Consider the following 17,088-nt stretch of genomic DNA (forward strand, 5'->3'; position numbering starts at 1 on the left):
CAGTTACCCAGTGAATGAGGTCGGCTTAACCTTCTCCTTGTGCAGATGGAGAAAATGAGCCTTGGGGCTCCTGTGCTATGAACCTCAGGGAAAGGACCTTGCCTTTTCACTCCTTTTCCCAGAAGCTGAGCACAGGACCTGGCTCACAGCAGTGGCTCAATAAATATTTGTGGAATGACAGAATAGGTAAATAACAGAGCCCATGCAGGCAAATGGGACACACAGAGGAGAGGCAGGCCACTGCCTTGAGCAAAGCCTGGGCTGGTGGAGGTAAGAGGTTTACCACCGGCAGGCAGACGGAGGGGGAGGGGCGCAGGTCCCTGCAAACACAAGTCTGGGCAAGGGGCCTGGGGACAACGACAGGGTCTTTTCTTCACCCATAAAATGATGCTCTCGCAGTGCAGTGATTCTCACCGGGGCTGCACATTAGAACCACCTGGGAAGCTCTTAAAAGACGTCTGGTCTGCCATTCTTGAGATTCTAATCCAACTGTCCTGGGGTGGAGCCTTGGCACGTACCTTATAAAAAAGAGTTCCGCCGGGCATTCTGACCTACAGAGCGGCTTAAGAACACGGAGTCAAAAACCAGACAGCAGACAAGGCAGCTAAGCGTGGAAAGGGTGCTCACTACAAGTTCTGGGATCCAGTAGAGGAAAGAGTGAGAATTTTTTCGTCCAGCCAGGGTCCTGGGGGCGGGGAGAAGGACGCCAGGGCGGGAAAGGGCGGGTGGGCTCAGAACTCTGGAGGCGGATAGGAAGCGGTGCGGGGGGTGGGGGCGGGGCGGTGTCCAGGCTGTAGGATGGGCTGAGCAAGCCGGACGTGATTAAATGGGAGCGTGCATTTCAGCGAAGAGCTGATGCAACAAGGCAGGGGCATGGGGTGAGAGTCGCAGGGAGCGGGTCTCCGGGAAGCAAAGGAGGCAGCTAAATGGGGCTCGGGAGCTAAAACCTGAAGGAAGTGGGGAGTCGCCCGTAAGGGATGTCAGGGCGTGGCGCGACGGGATTCGGAAGAAACTCTGAGATGGAGATGGTCACACAGAGACACATGGAAGTCCCCATGCACACGCACGAGCGCGCACAGGCACACGCACCCGCGCACAAACGCATCCCCGGTGCACACACGCCCGCTGCACACGCCGAGGCCCCGGCCTTCCGGGCGAAGGAAGGGACGGCAGAGCCTAACGGCCGCCGGGACCGGAGGCCCCTCCCCGCCGCGCCCCTACTCGGGCTTGCGCAACAGGCGGCGGCTCCGGCGGGCGCCCGCCGCGCGCTGCCCCAGCACGGCCAGTGGCGCCCAAGGGAGCGGGAGGAGCGCCCGCGAGGAGGGAGCGGCGAGGGGTGTGTCCCCGCTGCGAGCCGGGCCCGGGAGGGCGGGGGCGGGGCGAGGCACGGGGGGCGGGGCCACAGCGCCTATAAAGTCGCCCTCCTCCGGGGCATAAACAAACCTCCCCTGGCTCCCAGCTCCGCTTCGGGAGCGCACGCCTCTCTTCGCCGCTCTCCTCGCTCCCTCTGGGCGCTGCCAGCCTAGCTCCGGCTCTTTTTGCTTTTCTCTCTCAACCTCAGGTAAGCCTGACGCCCTCTTCCCGCCGGGCGGGGAGGGATCGGTCGCCCGTGGGTGCTGCTGCAGCTCCTGGACCGCCCTTTGTGGCCCCGCGGAGCTGCAAGTGCTCGGCTTCCGCGTGCGGCGAGGGCGAGAGCGAGCAGGGGATTTGGGGGCGCGGGCACTGCCGGAGTGAGGGGTTTCGATTCGGCTACAAGAGGAAAAAAAGGTCCCCGTTCACCTTTCCCCTAGCTGAGGAAGTGGGATCCTGGGGGTCGGGGTCGGGGGTGGAGAGGCTCGGGGCACACCTTGACCGCGCTCCCGGGGCCCTCCCAGATCACAGCTGGCGCCGCGGGCCGGGGGGCGAGCTGGAGCTGGGAGCAGGGGGAGGGACCAAGAGTGCGTGTGTCGGGGGCGGAGTGGCGTTTGTCCCTGCAGTGGGGTGTCTGGGGAAGGAGGGGTTGAGTGCGCGTGTGTAGAAAGGCGGTGGGTAGGGGTGAGCGGCGATGGGGATGAGGCGGGAGAAGGGGGCGTGGGTGTGCCTGCTTCCCAGACTGTGCCCAGAGTCAGGGTGCGTCCGAGGGGCGGGGGCCCATTCAGCCTGGAAGCAGGGGTGGGGCGCGCTTGTGTGTGTGTGTGTGTGTGCGTGGTGGGGTGGGTATGAGGTGTGTCACAGCGCGTGTGACACGCGCGGGAGCGAGGGTGGCAGGGTGCGGCCCCCGAGGTGGCCCGGGGTGGGCACTGTGGCGTCGCGGAAGAGGTGGCCTGGGCCGGAGGGGGCTTCGAGTGGCGTCATTTTCGCCTCCGCCCTGCCTCCCCCTTTTCGCCTCTCTCCCCTGCCTCCCGGGCCCGCCTCTCCTGCCCTGCAGGAGGAGAGCCGCTGGAGTTGCTCGGACGTTCCAGGGCCATCCGCCGCGGCCTCCGGTTCAGCCGTGGGCAGGGCTTGTGGTGCAAAGCGGTGCGCTCCGGGGCAAACGCGCGGTCACCGCTTGGGTCACGTTAGTGGCTGACGCTGGGATTTAGTGGCTCTTTTCCTTACCCCTCCCCTCCCCCCACCCCAGCCCACCAGTCCCACTCGGCCGTCTGTCGCCTCTGCTGTCAGACGTCCCTGTGGGTCCGGGGCAGCACCGATTTGTGGCTTGGAAGGGGGAGGTGCCTGGCAGCTGGTGGGGGAGGGAAATCTGGTGGCGGAGGGCCCGGTTGTCTTGTGCCCGAGACCAACTCTTCTTCGCAGATGTCCTGGGCGCTTCAGTTTGAAGTTTGTTTGGTTCCTTTGAGTTACTGGGAAAGATTAAAGATTCGAAGAGAGTTCAGCCAGTGGCCACGCAGGAGGGCTTTAGCCTCCTAATAATGGCCATTAGCCATACTTCACCTTCTCCTAAAGAACAAAATATCTAAACACAAACCGTGTTCTTGCTATGAAAAATGCAGTGTCAAGGCAAACCTTCCAGCACAGCCTCCTCCTTTATAGAAATTCTGGAGTCGTTACTGAGTTTCACAAACGTGAACTGAAATAAGCAAGGTACAGAGAGTGCCGGCCCCGGCACCTGCCTTCAAGGGGCTCACCAAGTGGGGGAGGAATGCAGGTGCGGGTGCAGCCCCCAGCCCTCTGTGGTGGTAACTGCTGGAACGGAGCGGCACAGGGTGGGAGTCAGGGGAGGAGGGGAGGTAGAGGTGGTCCGGAAGTGCTGGGAAACCTCCAAAGGGACAGTGCTCTGGTGTAAGGATCGAAGCCTGGGATGTCCCTTCTTAGCTTTGTGGGACCTTGTCTCCCATTAGAGAGTGAGAAGGAAGGTGTTGCCTCCCTCGCCCCATCACTTGGCACCTGGCCCAGGGCCAGGTCCTTGGGCAGGGATCAAATACAGACGCTGAATGAATTGAATGGCTCCTTCCCTTCTGCCCCACTCCCCAATGATCCCGCAGGTAGCCAGCATCCCAAGGAGGCAGTAGACCTTTTGGTGGTAGCATGTGCCTGGGCTTTCCAAGGAGACCTTGGAGCATCTCTTGGGGTCTCCTCTCCTGAGAATCAAATCCAGGATTACTATCCATTGGTTTGATAATTTGGACTGGAATTAAAAACTCACACAACTTTCTGGTCCAACTTCTACCCATTTTACAGATGGAAACTGAGACAGGGAACGACTTACCAAGGATGAGCCGAAACTGGGAATCGGCTCTCCAAGACCCTTTCCAGGGGTCTCCTGGCTGGGATTGAAGGTGGTGAAAGGGGGTCTCAGTCTTGAGAGATTTATTTTCTGCTGTCAGAGGGGCAAAAATAAATTGGATCTTCACTGAGTTTCTGGTGAGGAAACTTTCCAGACAGAATGTGGGTGATTGATTGATTTTCAGTGTGAATTGTGTGTTCTTGAGAGATTAGCAGACTCAGTCTAGTGAGAAAGGGCTGCAGCCCCGCTAAGCGGTGGTTGATGGGATTTGGGCTGCCTCCTCCAGCTTGGACCCCAGATCTAAAGAGAGCTGGACCCCCCTTTCCCTCCCCTCAGTGCATTGAAATCTGGCCTGAGCTGCCTCAGCGAGGAAGGGGAAGAAAGATTGCATTGTGTTTTTCTGATGGCCTGAAGCTGCAGTTCTTCCTTGGGACCCAACTCCAGAGAATCCCATCCAAGGCGTGACTCAGAAGGCCCTGAGCTTCAGAAAGGAAGCCAAGGTGATGACTCAGCATCTGAGATTCTAGCAAGGAGGGGGCCTGACTCAGGCGGAGGGGGCCGGGGAGGGACAAGACCTCTCTGTCTTCAGATCAGTGGCTGTATCCTCGCATCCCATCTCATCTTTGCAAGAGCTCTGCTTGGGCTGTCTTGGCTCCATTGAATGGATGAGAAAACCAAGGCCAAGAATGTTGAAGGGACTTGCTTGTGGGCCACGTGACTGAACGTGGGAGAGCCAGACTTAGAACCCAGGGAGTCAGACTTGAAAGCCTTTGTTCTTTTTCATGATAGTGTGTTGGGGGTGATTGCATAAGGGCTTGAATGAAAAGTACAGAGAGGCAATCAGGAGCTCTGGGCCTCAGTTTCCTCCCCTGAAAAATGGGAATAACAGACAGCACTGTCTCACTGGGACGTGTAAATATTAATTGAGTTAATCCGTGGAAGGAACTGAGAACAGTACTCGCCTGTGAGGACACCGTGAGGGACTTTGCTGTCAATCAGTTCCACAAATGACAAGGCGTTTCCTTGGCAATCAGCGGCAGGAACCTTTGTTCTAAACTTACCCAGACCAGTGGGAGCACCTGCAATGCTGGACTCATGTCTTGCTTCTTGAAGTTTTTCCAAAAAGCTAGGCTTGGGCTTCCCTGGTGGCGCAGTGGTTAAGAATCCGCCTGCCAGTGCAGGGGACACGGGTTCAAGCTCTGGTCCGGGAAGATCCCACATTGCCGCGGAGCAACTAAGCCCGTGCACCAAAACTACTGAGCCTGAGCTCTGGAGCCCGCGAGCCACAACTACTGAGCCCGCGTGCCACAACTACTGAAGCCTGCGCCCCTAGAGCCCATGCTCCGCAAAAAGAGAAGCCACTGCAGTGAGAAGCCCACGCACCGCAACAAAGAGTGACCACTGCTCGTTGCAGCTAGAGAAAGCCCGCACACAGCAACAAAAACCCAACGCAGCCAAAAATAAATAAGTAAAATAAATACACTTATTTTAAAAAAAAAAAAGCTAGGCTTACGCTGGATGCATAAAAATGTAATGGGAACCTGGTCTGAAATGCAGATTTCCAGGCCTTGTAGGTCTGGGATATGCCAGGAATCTGCATTGTTTCAAAGCTCCCTGGGCTGGGCCGGGGGTAGGGTGTACTGAAGGCGGCCAGAGTTGAGGATACCTGCTCCAGAATAATGGGTAGGGGGAGAGGAAAAGAAAGGGCTGGCCACATTTCTCATACCTCCAGGGTCTGGGGACACAGTACTCAGTAAGTAGCTCTTATCTGGCTAACATGACTTGTGATTTCAGGGCATTGCCTGGTTCAGTTGAGATAGGAGACATCCTTGCCATTTCTCAGGTCAGAAAACTGAGGCTTGCGCAGGTCACTTGCTTGTCCAGAATCAAGTGATGGGGTTCTGTTCCACGTGAGCCGCCCTGGACCTTTCCCCGCCCACATCCTTCTGGACCTGTCTTTAGAACTTGAACTTTGTTTCTTGGATTCATTTCGGGCAGCCCTTCCTGCCTCCCTGATCTCAGTCTGGTTCCAGCCCTGCCCTTCTGCTTGCTCTCTCTCTTTATGTTTGGAGACAGAGACAGGCGGGTTGGCCATTTCTGCTGCAGAACCTGAGGAGGTTAAATTCCCTGGACACTCACTTGGCCCCCTGCTGTGCCAGCCCAGGCTTGTTGGAGGGGGGTGGGCAGGGGGGGTGGAGGACTCTTATCAGGTGTGCATGGAGCCCAGCTCTCCAGGGTGGGCGCCTTGTGAGAAGAGACCTGGGTAATCCTGGGAATCTGACTTGGCACCACAGGACAGACCAGATTACAGAATTCGCGTCCACACAGAGGTCTCTCTTTGACCCAATCTTTGACTTCATTTACTGAAGACCTGCCAACCCCTGCTCACCCGGGCTCCATCTCCAGGCGTTTCCATTCCGGCAGGGCTGTTCCTCCAACAGGTGGTAGGAAATGGGACTCGTTAGCAGTCTGGAGGCCTTATCTTTTATAGATTTTTTTTCCTCCTTAAACCTGTGGAAACCTCTGTACATATAAATTTTACGCCCATGTGCAGCTCTGCTTAAAGAGGTGGTTGGGGACCGGGGTTCCATCCTGTTCCCCCATCTTGACCCCCGACTCCACCCTGTTGGCTTTGAGAAGGTTCTGGGCAGCCCTCTCTGAATGTGGGTGTGAGAGGCATTCTTACGAGACAGGTAATTCTGAGGACTGTCTTAGCTGGGAGCCTTCACCTCCTTTCCCCTCTCCTTATTAATCATTGAACTTGTCTCTTTTCTCCAGAAAGCCCTCCCTGGCCTTCCCCTCCGGGCAGGCAGGCTGGGTTAGGTACCCTTCTTGGATCATTCTGGGTTGTCTCCTTATTCACCCTTTTCCCTGTAGACCTGAGAGCCTGGCACTTAGTAGGCACTCAATTAATGTTGGTCCAAAGGAAACCTCCACTTATTAAGGAAATAACTTGGGCCCTCTTGTGTAGGAAAGGTCGGAAGGCCATCCAGGGGGTAGAAGCAGCAAGACCATTTCGGGCAAGGATCCCGTCAGCGTGGCACTCATCCCATCTCGGGGACAAAGGGTTTTGTAGGAAGAAACTACATCCACATCCAATGCGAACACTGGCTCCGTCTGTGTGCTTTCAACAAATTATCCCACAGACCATCCAGTGCCGCCTATGCTTGTCCCGCAGATTCTCAGAAAAATCCTCTAACCCACCCAGCATCCTCCTTTGGACTTCCGTCATTCTGCTCGTCCCTGCAGACGATCTGATCTTCTCTCTGCCAAACACGTAGCTGGGCTGCCAAAACTCCGCTGAGAACCTACAGGAAGATCCTGGGTGGTGTTGCAGGGAAGGGGGTGGGCGAGGACCAAGTGCTGGCCCCTCCCTCTTCCTGCTATTGTGTCCCAGACACACTCCCTGACCTTCTTGCTGGTTCTGTGCTCTGGCCGAACACAGACAAGTTCCGTTTCAGCTCTAGACTGGTACCCGGGGAATGCATGCAGCTGGGTGTGTCTTCTCTTTAGTGATTCCTTTTTCATTCTTTCAATATCAGTCAGTTTGTTGAATGCTGCCGAGGTTCAACCTCCATGCAAAGCAGCAGGGGCCTCGAGGAATTCTGATTGTCTGATCTGCTTTTCCGCAGTTGTGTTGTCACTGTTTTATTGACTTTTGAAAGCCCTATTTTTGACTTCCCTTCCCCTCAACTGGGGAACTTTCTTGAAGGTCCAGTGAGTCCAGCCATATTTTTTCCTAGGTTTATTACTTAAGAAAAACATTGAGAGTTAAGGCCACCAAGTTCCTCACCCTCCCCAGAGCCTTGGGTTTCGAAAGGTCCAGAAAACATCAAGAGAACCCACCAACTGCCTGGTAGCTTGGCATCAAAATCTCTTTGGCAAAGAAAGGACCAAAGAACGCATTCACAGCAAGGCAGAAAGAGGCAAGGCATACCCCAAGGCTACTTTCCTTGAGGTTAACGCAGACGGGGGTCTGTTCTCTGGAACCTTCCAGGGATCCCTGTACTCGGGGAAGATGTTGTGGCGACAGCAGCACCCATTGATCCCCCCGCCCCCCCTTTTAAATTCTGTTCTATAAAGAGTCCAGTGTGCTGGAAAAAACACCGCTTTCATGTGGCTTGGAAACCAGGCGTGTTCTGGAGCAGACAAAATCTGGACCACTGGCTGACCGTCACAATCGATGCAAACTTATCAACAATCGCTCCTGGGCCCTCTCTCTCTGCTTCACTGAAGGACTCCAGGAGGCTGTGGTCTGCCTGCGCCTGCCCTGCACACCTGCACCCACGTCGAAGGATGGAGTCTAGGCCTTAAGGGAGTCACATGGGCCTTGGCGTTTGAGCCTCAGGTGACCCATCTGTAAGCTGGGATGATCAGATCCACATTCTTCCAGGGACCTCCTTGAGGAACAGATAGAACAATGCAGTGAACCCTTTTTCAAAGTATTGGATTTGCCATGTCAGGAAGGCACTCTGGGGAAAAGCTAAACACTGAAGTCCTTCTGGGTATTGTGAAGAGAGAACAGAAAAGTCTAAGATGTGGGCTGGGCCTCTCATGGTGGCTCAGGGGGGCTGAGAACCCACAGGAAGATCCCGGGTGGTATTGCAGGGAAGGGGGCCTCTCGTGGTGGCTCTGGGGGGCTGCCCATGGTAGAGGGAGAAACACATGGCTCCCCCAGCTGATCCACACAGGGGAAGCCTCCCGGGCACACATATAGCCCATCCTCAGCACATCCTCACCCTGGGGCTGGGTGCACGGTATGTATGTCTATTTAGAGTAAGCTGGTGTCGTGGTCAACTGTCCCCTTTAAGGTTGCTTTAAGCTGTGCCATCTTGATGCTTGGTGACTTGGGGTACATTTCATAATCTCTCTGTGCCTCCGTTTTTCCCTGTCAGATTGTTCACGATAAGGTCCACCTTCTAGTGTTGCTGGAAAGCTCAAAGGAGGGACAGAGTTTGGAGCCCAGGAGGTGCCATAGAAGTTCTTGTTGCTGTGATCCTGCTGTGTGTGTGCAGGGTTTTGGCCACTCCTGCTGAGATGGGTGCATCTTGGGGCTCCTAGAGCACATCCTGGATGTTTGTCTGCTGGACACCCCCGCCCTGCCTCGGGGGAGTTCTAGGGGCCCAGCAGAACTTGCAGATAGGTCCCCCTGTGTGGCTTGCTAGAAGAGTGCCAGAGCTGGAGGGAGACTCCTGTTTAATGGACAGGGTCGAGGCTGGGAGGAGAGGTTCTTCCAGGTTCCCAGGGCAGATGGATCCAGGCAGAGCCAAGCTGCATGGGGCCCTGGTAGGACCCCAGGGTGCACGGCCCTTTTGTCTGCGTGCAGCACTCTCCCGCCTAGGCTCCCATCCATCCTGAGCTTTGGGGACCATGTGCTGTCCATAGAACACACACCACATATTTAGTAGATGGGAAGCCAAGGCCCAGGGAGGGGATGAATGACTTGGGGAAAGTCATGTGAGGGGGTTCCCATGCCCCAACTCCTAAGCAGTGTTCCTGCTGCTCTACGAGGGTTTTTGAGAATCCCAGGCTGTGTCCCCTCGCTCTCCCGGTGACTGGTTAACAGCTCTCACGTGACCTCATTGCCTGAAATGCCTCTCTGCCCACTGCCTTCCCAGTCCCCGAGGTCACCTATGTCCCTCCTCTGGACAAATCTCAGTCTTGGCTTCCCTGGAACCCATGAAGTCCAGCTAATTGCTGACTGACTCCTGGGTCTGTTGAACTGGAAAGGTATTTGCCCGCCCCCCTTGGGCCTTTGTTACTCATTGACCTGTGTGATGGTGCATTGGGTCTGATTGCTGGAAACCCATGTGGCACCTGCTGAAGCTCTTCTCTGTGTCCCCTGCTTGCTGGGCCACTCCGGGACTAAGAATGTATGAAACATAGACTTGTGTCCCCACAGATGTCCACGGTCTCTGAGGCAGCCAGAAAAGTGCACTGATTAATTAAGCAGCTATTTGCCACATTCTGTGTGCCATAGTTTCATTTAAGCCCCGCTGCTACTCACTGGGAACAGGAGTTGTTATGCCCATTTTATAGATTAGCAGACTGAGGCTCAGAGTTTAGATCACAGAGCCAATGAATGGTGATGCCCAGGTCTGACCCTCAAGTCTCCCCGCCTAGCTCCTGGCTACCTTTCACTTCTGCGATGTTGGTTTTCTCAGAATTCCTTCTGGGCAAGTAGGTGGGAAAGGAAAATGTGGTATAAACCAGTCTGGCAGCTGGCGTTGTGACCTGGAGCCCTGTTTTGGGCACGGAGTGGGGTTTTAGCAGAAGGAGGCCTGTCCCAACCTCATTTCCTGTCTGGAGCGGCTTCCTTCTGTGCTGAGACACAGTTGGCAGGTACGGCCCCATCCCCATGCTGCAGGGTGGCTGGGAGTCGGACTCCTGGGCTCCCACCCCTGTGCCCTGCGTGGCCTGGCCCTGTCACCCCCTGTCCATTGCATGATTGCCTCAGCCCTTTTCAGTCCGACGCTGCGCTGGGACTTTTCAGGAGGCCGTGGAGAAGGGCGGGGACGGGCATCCAACGCTCGGCCTCAAGTGCAGGGAGAGAGCTTCCTGAGCCAAGTTGGGCCTCAGGTCGGCTGCGGGGAGTGACCCTGGTGTGACCCTCCGAGTGGCACCTGGTGGGGGCGGGGGAACCAGCCAGAGCACCCAAACTTGTCACATAGTAGAGTTGTCAACGGAGCTACCAGGGGTCCTTTCTCTCTCTGCTCAGTGCCTGTCGCATGAGAACCTACTGTACGGGAAAGCCACCTCCGGGTAAATTGCCGTGCAGTCCACGCTTGCTGGAACAGATGGTCTTTGAGGGCTAGTCTTGCCGGGGGGCGGTGGCAGATAATAGGAAGGGGGGGCACGAGGGGCTGCTGGGAGATGTCCCTGGCTTCGCCCAAAGCACGTCAGCTTTCTTCTTAAAGACAATCAGTTTTTATGTACTGAACTTCCTTATAAGGTTTCCTTCAGGCAAACAGCTTCTGAACCAAAAGTTTGCGAAGTTTTTGGATTGAGGCGACAGAGACAGGGTGAGGGCTGGCCTCAGGTGGCCTAAGTCGGCAGAGCTGGGTGCCAAGCAGGCTGTCTTCTTGCTCCTCCAGTAGCGCAGGGAGGGCGGTGGGGGGCATGGGGAGGGGGAAGGTTCAAGGTGCACCTCCTGCAGCCCATTTGGGCAGCCTTGGTTATTGCGGGCAGTGACCTAGACGGAGGTCCCGGCCGACTCTTCCTGTTGGGACATTTGCAGTTACGGTTATCAGCTACAGGCTGCCCCGGGCCTGCAGGCACCCCCCTGCCCCGGACAAGGAGAACTGGAGCGTCCCTCTGCTTTATCTGGTCTCCCTGCAGACTTCAGCGTCCTGGGGACGTCACTAGTTGCTTCTTGGTCTAGGCCAGGGTGTCTCAGCCTCTTCCCTACTGGGACCAGATAATTCTGCTGCGGGAGCATCCTGTGCGCTGTCGGGTGATTAGCAGCTGCCCTGGCCTCCACCTACTAGATGCCAGTAGCATCGCCCAGTCACGATGATCAAGAATGTCTCCAGACAGCGCCAAATGGAGGGGGGGGGGGAAGAATCACCCTCGTTTAGACAAACACCGGGATAGCTCTCCGTGGGCTCCGCCCTGAGCCTCCCCAAGGCCCTGAGCACATGGAGGGCGGGGCTCCGGGAGGCGCCCTCACCCAACCTGCCCAAAGCAGCGATTCTCAAATGCTGATGTTCAAGGGATTCGTGCCAGTTTTCAACCCACTGTCTCTTGGGGTCTGGGAAGCTGGGTTGTCGGAAGGAAAAGAAGGCGTGGAGTAAAGAGGTTTCTCTGGGAGCATGTTTGGGAAGCCAGGAAGGTTGGACTTGAACTATTTCTTGTTCTGAAAGAGGATGAGGGGGCAGGTAGAGGCCAACAGTCTAGTGGGATCATGGCACCTGGCAGCCAAGGAGACCTGAGCACACCGGGCTGAACTGCAGTCTGGGATGAGCCCTTATAAATATAGACCTGTTTTCACAGTGTTTCACTCTTGTGGTCTGGTGATCATGTAAGAGTGAATTTACATACAAACATTGCTCTGAAGCTGCACGAAAGCCGTTCATCTGTCTATTCAACAAGCGAGTTGAGGCCCGACTTTGCACCTGGCTGTGATGCTAGGAGCTACAGGTAGGGAAGGGAAGGGGCCGGGTAGGCTACCTGTCCTAAGGAACTCGCACAGGGGGCTGAAGGAGGCCTGCCCGGGCCCGCGCAGGGGGTAGCGGGAGACCCCGACTTCATCCCTGGCTTCTGAAGGAGCCCCTGTGAAATGTAAAGTCCTTTCCCTCTGAGCACGAACGGTGGCGTTGCCAGAGCCCCGGGCTTCTGGAAGTCTCCCTGCGCTGTGTAGGCGAGGTGTCCCACGGCCAGGGTCTCGGGACCACGAACACGCTGAGTTAGCAAGGCCGACAGACCTTGGCTTTTCATGCCTCCTGCTTCCAAGCTGGCAGCTGCCCAGCAATGTTCACAAATATAAAACCGACTTTGTTTTCAGAATGTTCTGGAGCCTGGACTCCAAAGCCTGCATAAAGGCATTCTTGTGGGGCTGGCTATCTACTGGGGAAAATCGTGCCGGGGCCCCAGACCCGAGCATCCCAGGGGACCTGCCCACGGAATGCCATGTACAGTGGCACAGGGCTGGGGGCTGGGGGGCCCCTGCTCTGTCGCCCGCTGACCTCTGAGAGGTGTGTCACAAAGAGGGCTCTTCTGGGTTCGGGGAGCTGGATCTTCAGAGGAGCCCCAGGCTGGAAGTTCAGAGACTTGCATTCTCTCTCTGGCTGTTAACGTCTGCGGGGAGCTTGGGGCGAGGTCCCCATCCCGGAAAGGAGCAGCGTGAGGGCCGAGGTCAGGCGGCTTTTCACCAAGTAGCCGACGCGGAAGGTCTGGGTCTGTGACCTGAGGGTCTCTGGCCTCCTCCTGTCACTTACTTCTTCACCCTGTCTCGTCGGCCTCTGCCTGCAGCCCGGAACCCTCATTCTGGACTCTTTGTGCCTCACCCCGGTACTGGTGGGCGCTTCGTTCTCCCAGTTTGACTATTCATCCGTAACAAGAAACGTTTATGCCACCAGGTCCTTGATTAGGCACCCAGGTGTGCGCTCAGTAACTGTCACCGCCCAGGCCTCGCTCCCCAGGGAGTCGATTATGGTGGCATTTCCGCCGCCCGAACTCGGCTCAGCTTAGCTCTTTTGGTTCTTCTGCACTTGCCTGGGCGTCAGAGCCAAGGAGGACCTCTTCTGCCGCACCCCGATCTCTGCCCCCACCCCGGCCCTCCTCACCCCTGCTCTCCCACCCCTGATCTGGCTCATGCAGTGCTTTTTGCCTCGAAAGTCCTTTTTCTTTCAAAATCCTCCTGAGTGGTCAGTGTCAGACCCCTTGGCGTGAGGTGTTCCCTGCCCCCTGCCCCTCTTCCCCCAGCATGGAGCAGAGTGCCCTGCACAGAGCTGGACACGGGGGCATCTGCGTGGCCGCCCCTCTGTTGGGGCCCCTCTAGTTTGAGGATGAAGAAGGAGGAAGCTAGTGCCATGCCTGCCTGTGGCGGGCCTCCGCGACCTTCTGCCCCCTTTTGGTCGTCAAGCTGGGGCTGCCTGACTTTGGGCTCGGCGATGTGGGTCTCCTTCGAAAATGTAGGGAGAAACGTCCTCGGTGTGGTGGGTGGTCCTGGACTGGGCGTGAGGGCCTGGTTTTGAGTGTAGATGCGTCCGTAAGCCTCAGTTTCCCATCCTAGGAAATCTACTCCCCTGGGTCCCCAGGGGCAAGAGTGGGATGGGATGGGGCGGTGGGCAGGAGGTAGGAGCTGCTGGGTTGTGCAAGTGAAGGCTTGCTCCCTGGCCTCAGATTTGCTCCTTTCTGAAAACATGTCTCAGCAGGAAGCGCTAACCTCCTGGTCTCTGTCCCTTTGTAGGCAGGTGACAGCAGGGACATGTCTCGGGAGCTGCAGGACGTGGACCTCGCTGAGGTGAAGCCTTTGGTGGAGAAAGGGGAGGTGAGTGGAGATGCCCCTGGCTAACCCCATCCCGTGCCCACTCGTACACAGGCATACGTGTGTGCACAATAGGAACACGCATGCATGTACACTGCCACATGTGTATACATGCACACACACGCACATGCCCACTGCTTCCTGGTTTCCACAGGTCACCTTGTCCAGGGATGCAAAGGGACAAGAAGTACCAGTTCAAGTCCCAGCTTGGCTCCTGAGTGCTAAGGCACTGTGGCCAGGCCTCTCACCCACCGCTGGCTTTTCTGCCCTCTCCTCACTGATCTCATTTGTGAAGTAAGGACATTGAACCAGAGTTCCTCTAATCACCTCCACCTCTGGCATCCTGTGGTTCTAAAACCTGCAGCATGAAGTCCGTTGTCCATCGACTCTGTCTGCCCCATAGCTTAGAGGTTAAGGCCACATACACTGGGACCAGACTCTCTATGTTCAGATCCTGCCTGTGACACCCAGCAGCTTTGTGACCACTGGCAAATCCTTCAACCTCTTTGTGCTCCAGGCCCCCAACTTTAAAAAACAGTGACACTAGGACTTATGTCATGGGGCCAGGGTGAGGAAAGAGTGGGTTAATTCATGTGGAGCCGTTAGAACCCTGTCCGCCCTGAAGGGGACCAGCTTTGCTCATGAGCTCTTGTTGCTACAATTATTACCATCTTTTTGGGCAAATCTTTCAGGTCGACAAGTCCTCCCTGTTGGAAACAGAAGCCCCTGCCCTACAGCCCAGCCTGGCATGATCCATCCTGGACCGGCTGTGGATGGATGTGAAAAGGCTTTTCATTTACATAGTTGACGCTGTATTTTTAAACTATGTTCGTGTCCCAGTTCTCACAGAGCCTCTTAGCGGCCGGTGATGAGACACCTTTTTTTAAAATGTAAAGCTCAGGTTCAAAAGTGCAGTTACTCTAAGGTCAACTGAATGCTTTTGAAAGTAAAATTAGCATGCATGAGCCACGTCCTGGGTGCCTGTCTCTGGGCCAGTCACACTTCATGGGTTTTCTCCTGCTAAACGGAAGGATAAGGCTGTGGTTGATTAGAAACTAGGTTCATTGATTGTTCCCATTTTACAGAAGAGGAAGCTGAGTCTCCAGGAGGTTAATTTGTCCTCTTGGGTTGGTCACATGGTTACAAAATGTGGGGCTTGGAGCCAAGCTCAGGCCAGCTGCCACTGGAATGGGCTTATGACTCTGCTAGTGGCTGCTCTGTTTTAGGTCCATTAGTTCATGGAGTTTTCATTATGAAAGTGGGAGGCAACTTTCTATTTCCCATTATATAGATAAGGAAACCGGTCTTGTTGGGAAGGGAATTGCCCAAGTTCATTTGGATAGATGACACAGCTAGTATTAGAAGCCAGGCCAGGCGAAGCTGCAGAATGCTTGAGATCATTGCCATGCTAGGGGTCTGCAGACATCTGCTATAAAGGGCCAGATGGTAGTATCTTAGGCTTTGAGGACCACATGGTCTCTGTTGTAACTACTCAGTTTTATAGTTACCGCATGAAAGCAGCCCTAGACAATATGTAAGCAAATGGGCTTGCTGTGTTCCAATAAAACTTTATTTACAAAACAAAAGTTGGAGGAATGGGGAGGGCCATAGTTTGCCAGCTACAATACTATTCACTATTCATGCTTCAAATCCATTTCCTCTTCTGTCTGAATCTTTGACACAGTATTGAAAAGCAAACAAACATACAAGAAAAAAATCAACCCCTAGGTGATACAAATACATATCAACATATTCTTATCCCTTTTGAAAAACCATATGAAATAGTATACCATGCTTTGCTTTATTTATTTATCCACTTACGATGGAGACCTTTCCAACGTCAGTCCATAGAGCACTTGCTTCTCTCTTTCCAGTGTCACAGTGTTCCACCACATTTATTTGACCAGTGCCCTGTATGTGGACACTTGGGTCCGCATTGCCATTACCAACAGTGCTGCAGGATGTTCATACACTCGTTGGATCTTACATGTACATCATTTCGTACACACGCAGGTGCAGCTCTAAGGTAAACTCCCCAAGTGGCATCGCTGAGTGCAAGGGTAAATGCGTTTTTAAACACAGCATTTATATATTTTAGACATCACAGTGCTACCCTTGGAAAATTTTACTTCTCAAACAAACGTCTAAAAGATTATCAACTCCAGGTTACATGTCAGCCTGTCTCTAAGTATTGACCCTTTCTTTCAAGGTTTAGATGGAAGTAAACCTTCCAATTCCTTAGATTGACTCAGCAAAGCGTTTTTAATTAGGTTTGCTGTTGGGAAGTTCTTCCTGATGTCTGTCCTCAATCTCGATGACCTCTGCACTCTTGTTAACATATTGAAGGTTAGGGTTGTTCAGAATAGCTTTTCTACTCCCTCCTCCCTCCTAGCAACACACACACACACACACACACACACACACACACACACACACACACACGAAGTATTTTTGGCCACATTTGCTTCCACCTGAATTTATCAAACTCCCTAATGTTCTTAACCCCAGCCCCAGGGGGTGTGAAGCTATTTTAATCTCTCTCAGCAGGCGGCTGTTACAATCTTATCTTCCAACCCCTGGCTGTCCCAAGGGGTCCTCCTTCCCCTTCTGTCACCTCTTTTGCCTTTTGCTCTGCTGAGCTGTTTTCTTTCACGGTGGGTAGTGGTGGGTCTAACTGGGCCTCCGCTTTCAGGGGGTGTTTGAACTCCATCTCTGAGCTGAGAGGAAAGCATGCCAGTAACATCTCTTGGAAACTTTGGCCCAGGTGGCTCCAACTTCGACTCTGAGCTGTACTTCCACTGCTACCCAGGGGACAAGGGCCCCTTTCCTGTCTTCCTGGGCTTGGCCTGCCAGTGTCAGCTCTGGTGAAAGATGGAATTTGGACTGGACACTCAGAATTGTTGGATTGAGGGAAATGCTCTGTTCTCCTCTTCCACCCATGAGAGATTGGATTTTAATCTAGATGATAGGCTGTTGTGGAAGAAATTTAAAGGCAGTAACATGGTCAGGTTTGAGCTTTAAAAGTGTAGCACATAGGTGGAGACAGAGAGATCAGTTAATAGGCAATTACAGTCCTGTATCTCTCAAGCTTGTGGTCAGCTTAGACCTTCAGATCTTTTTTCACTAAGGCTGCAGTCAAAAAGGAATCCATCTACTGTGTCTACTTTTCTGCTGGACTGCAATTCTTTGAGATGAAAAGTCTCTCTCTGTAAGGCATTAGAGAGGCCCCACAGAGGACATAGGGTAGATATAACAGACTCAGGGCATGGAGAGGTCTGTGTGTTCTGACATAATTTCTCTGCCCCGGGAAACTGATGAAACTGACCACGTCTCTTGTCTTTCCACAGACCATCACTGGCCTCCTGCAAGAGTTTGATGTTCAGGCAAGTAGAAGACG

General features: G+C 54.5%; 1 protein-coding gene across 2 annotated transcripts in view; it reads left to right on the forward strand.

Annotated features, from left to right (window-relative positions):
• The first annotated feature begins 1,451 nt into the window (after nucleotides 1-1,451).
• Nucleotides 1,452-17,088, forward strand: part of NDRG1 (N-myc downstream regulated 1) — a 59,510-nt gene continuing 43,873 nt past the window's right edge. For both annotated transcript variants that reach the window (XR_003793514.1, XM_029222598.1), the window contains exons 1-3: nucleotides 1,452-1,561; nucleotides 13,614-13,694; nucleotides 17,039-17,074. Coding sequence is in view for 1 of the 2 variants with exons in the window: in XM_029222598.1 (XP_029078431.1) it covers nucleotides 13,632-13,694; nucleotides 17,039-17,074 (99 nt within the window). In the remaining variant the exon portion in view is untranslated. The remainder of the gene's footprint in view (nucleotides 1,562-13,613; nucleotides 13,695-17,038; nucleotides 17,075-17,088) is intronic.

This window comes from Monodon monoceros, unplaced genomic scaffold (genome assembly GCF_005190385.1).
Source record: "Monodon monoceros isolate NGI ecotype Baffin Bay Population unplaced genomic scaffold, NGI_Narwhal_1 Super_Scaffold_14, whole genome shotgun sequence".
NCBI lineage: Eukaryota > Metazoa > Chordata > Mammalia > Artiodactyla > Monodontidae > Monodon > Monodon monoceros.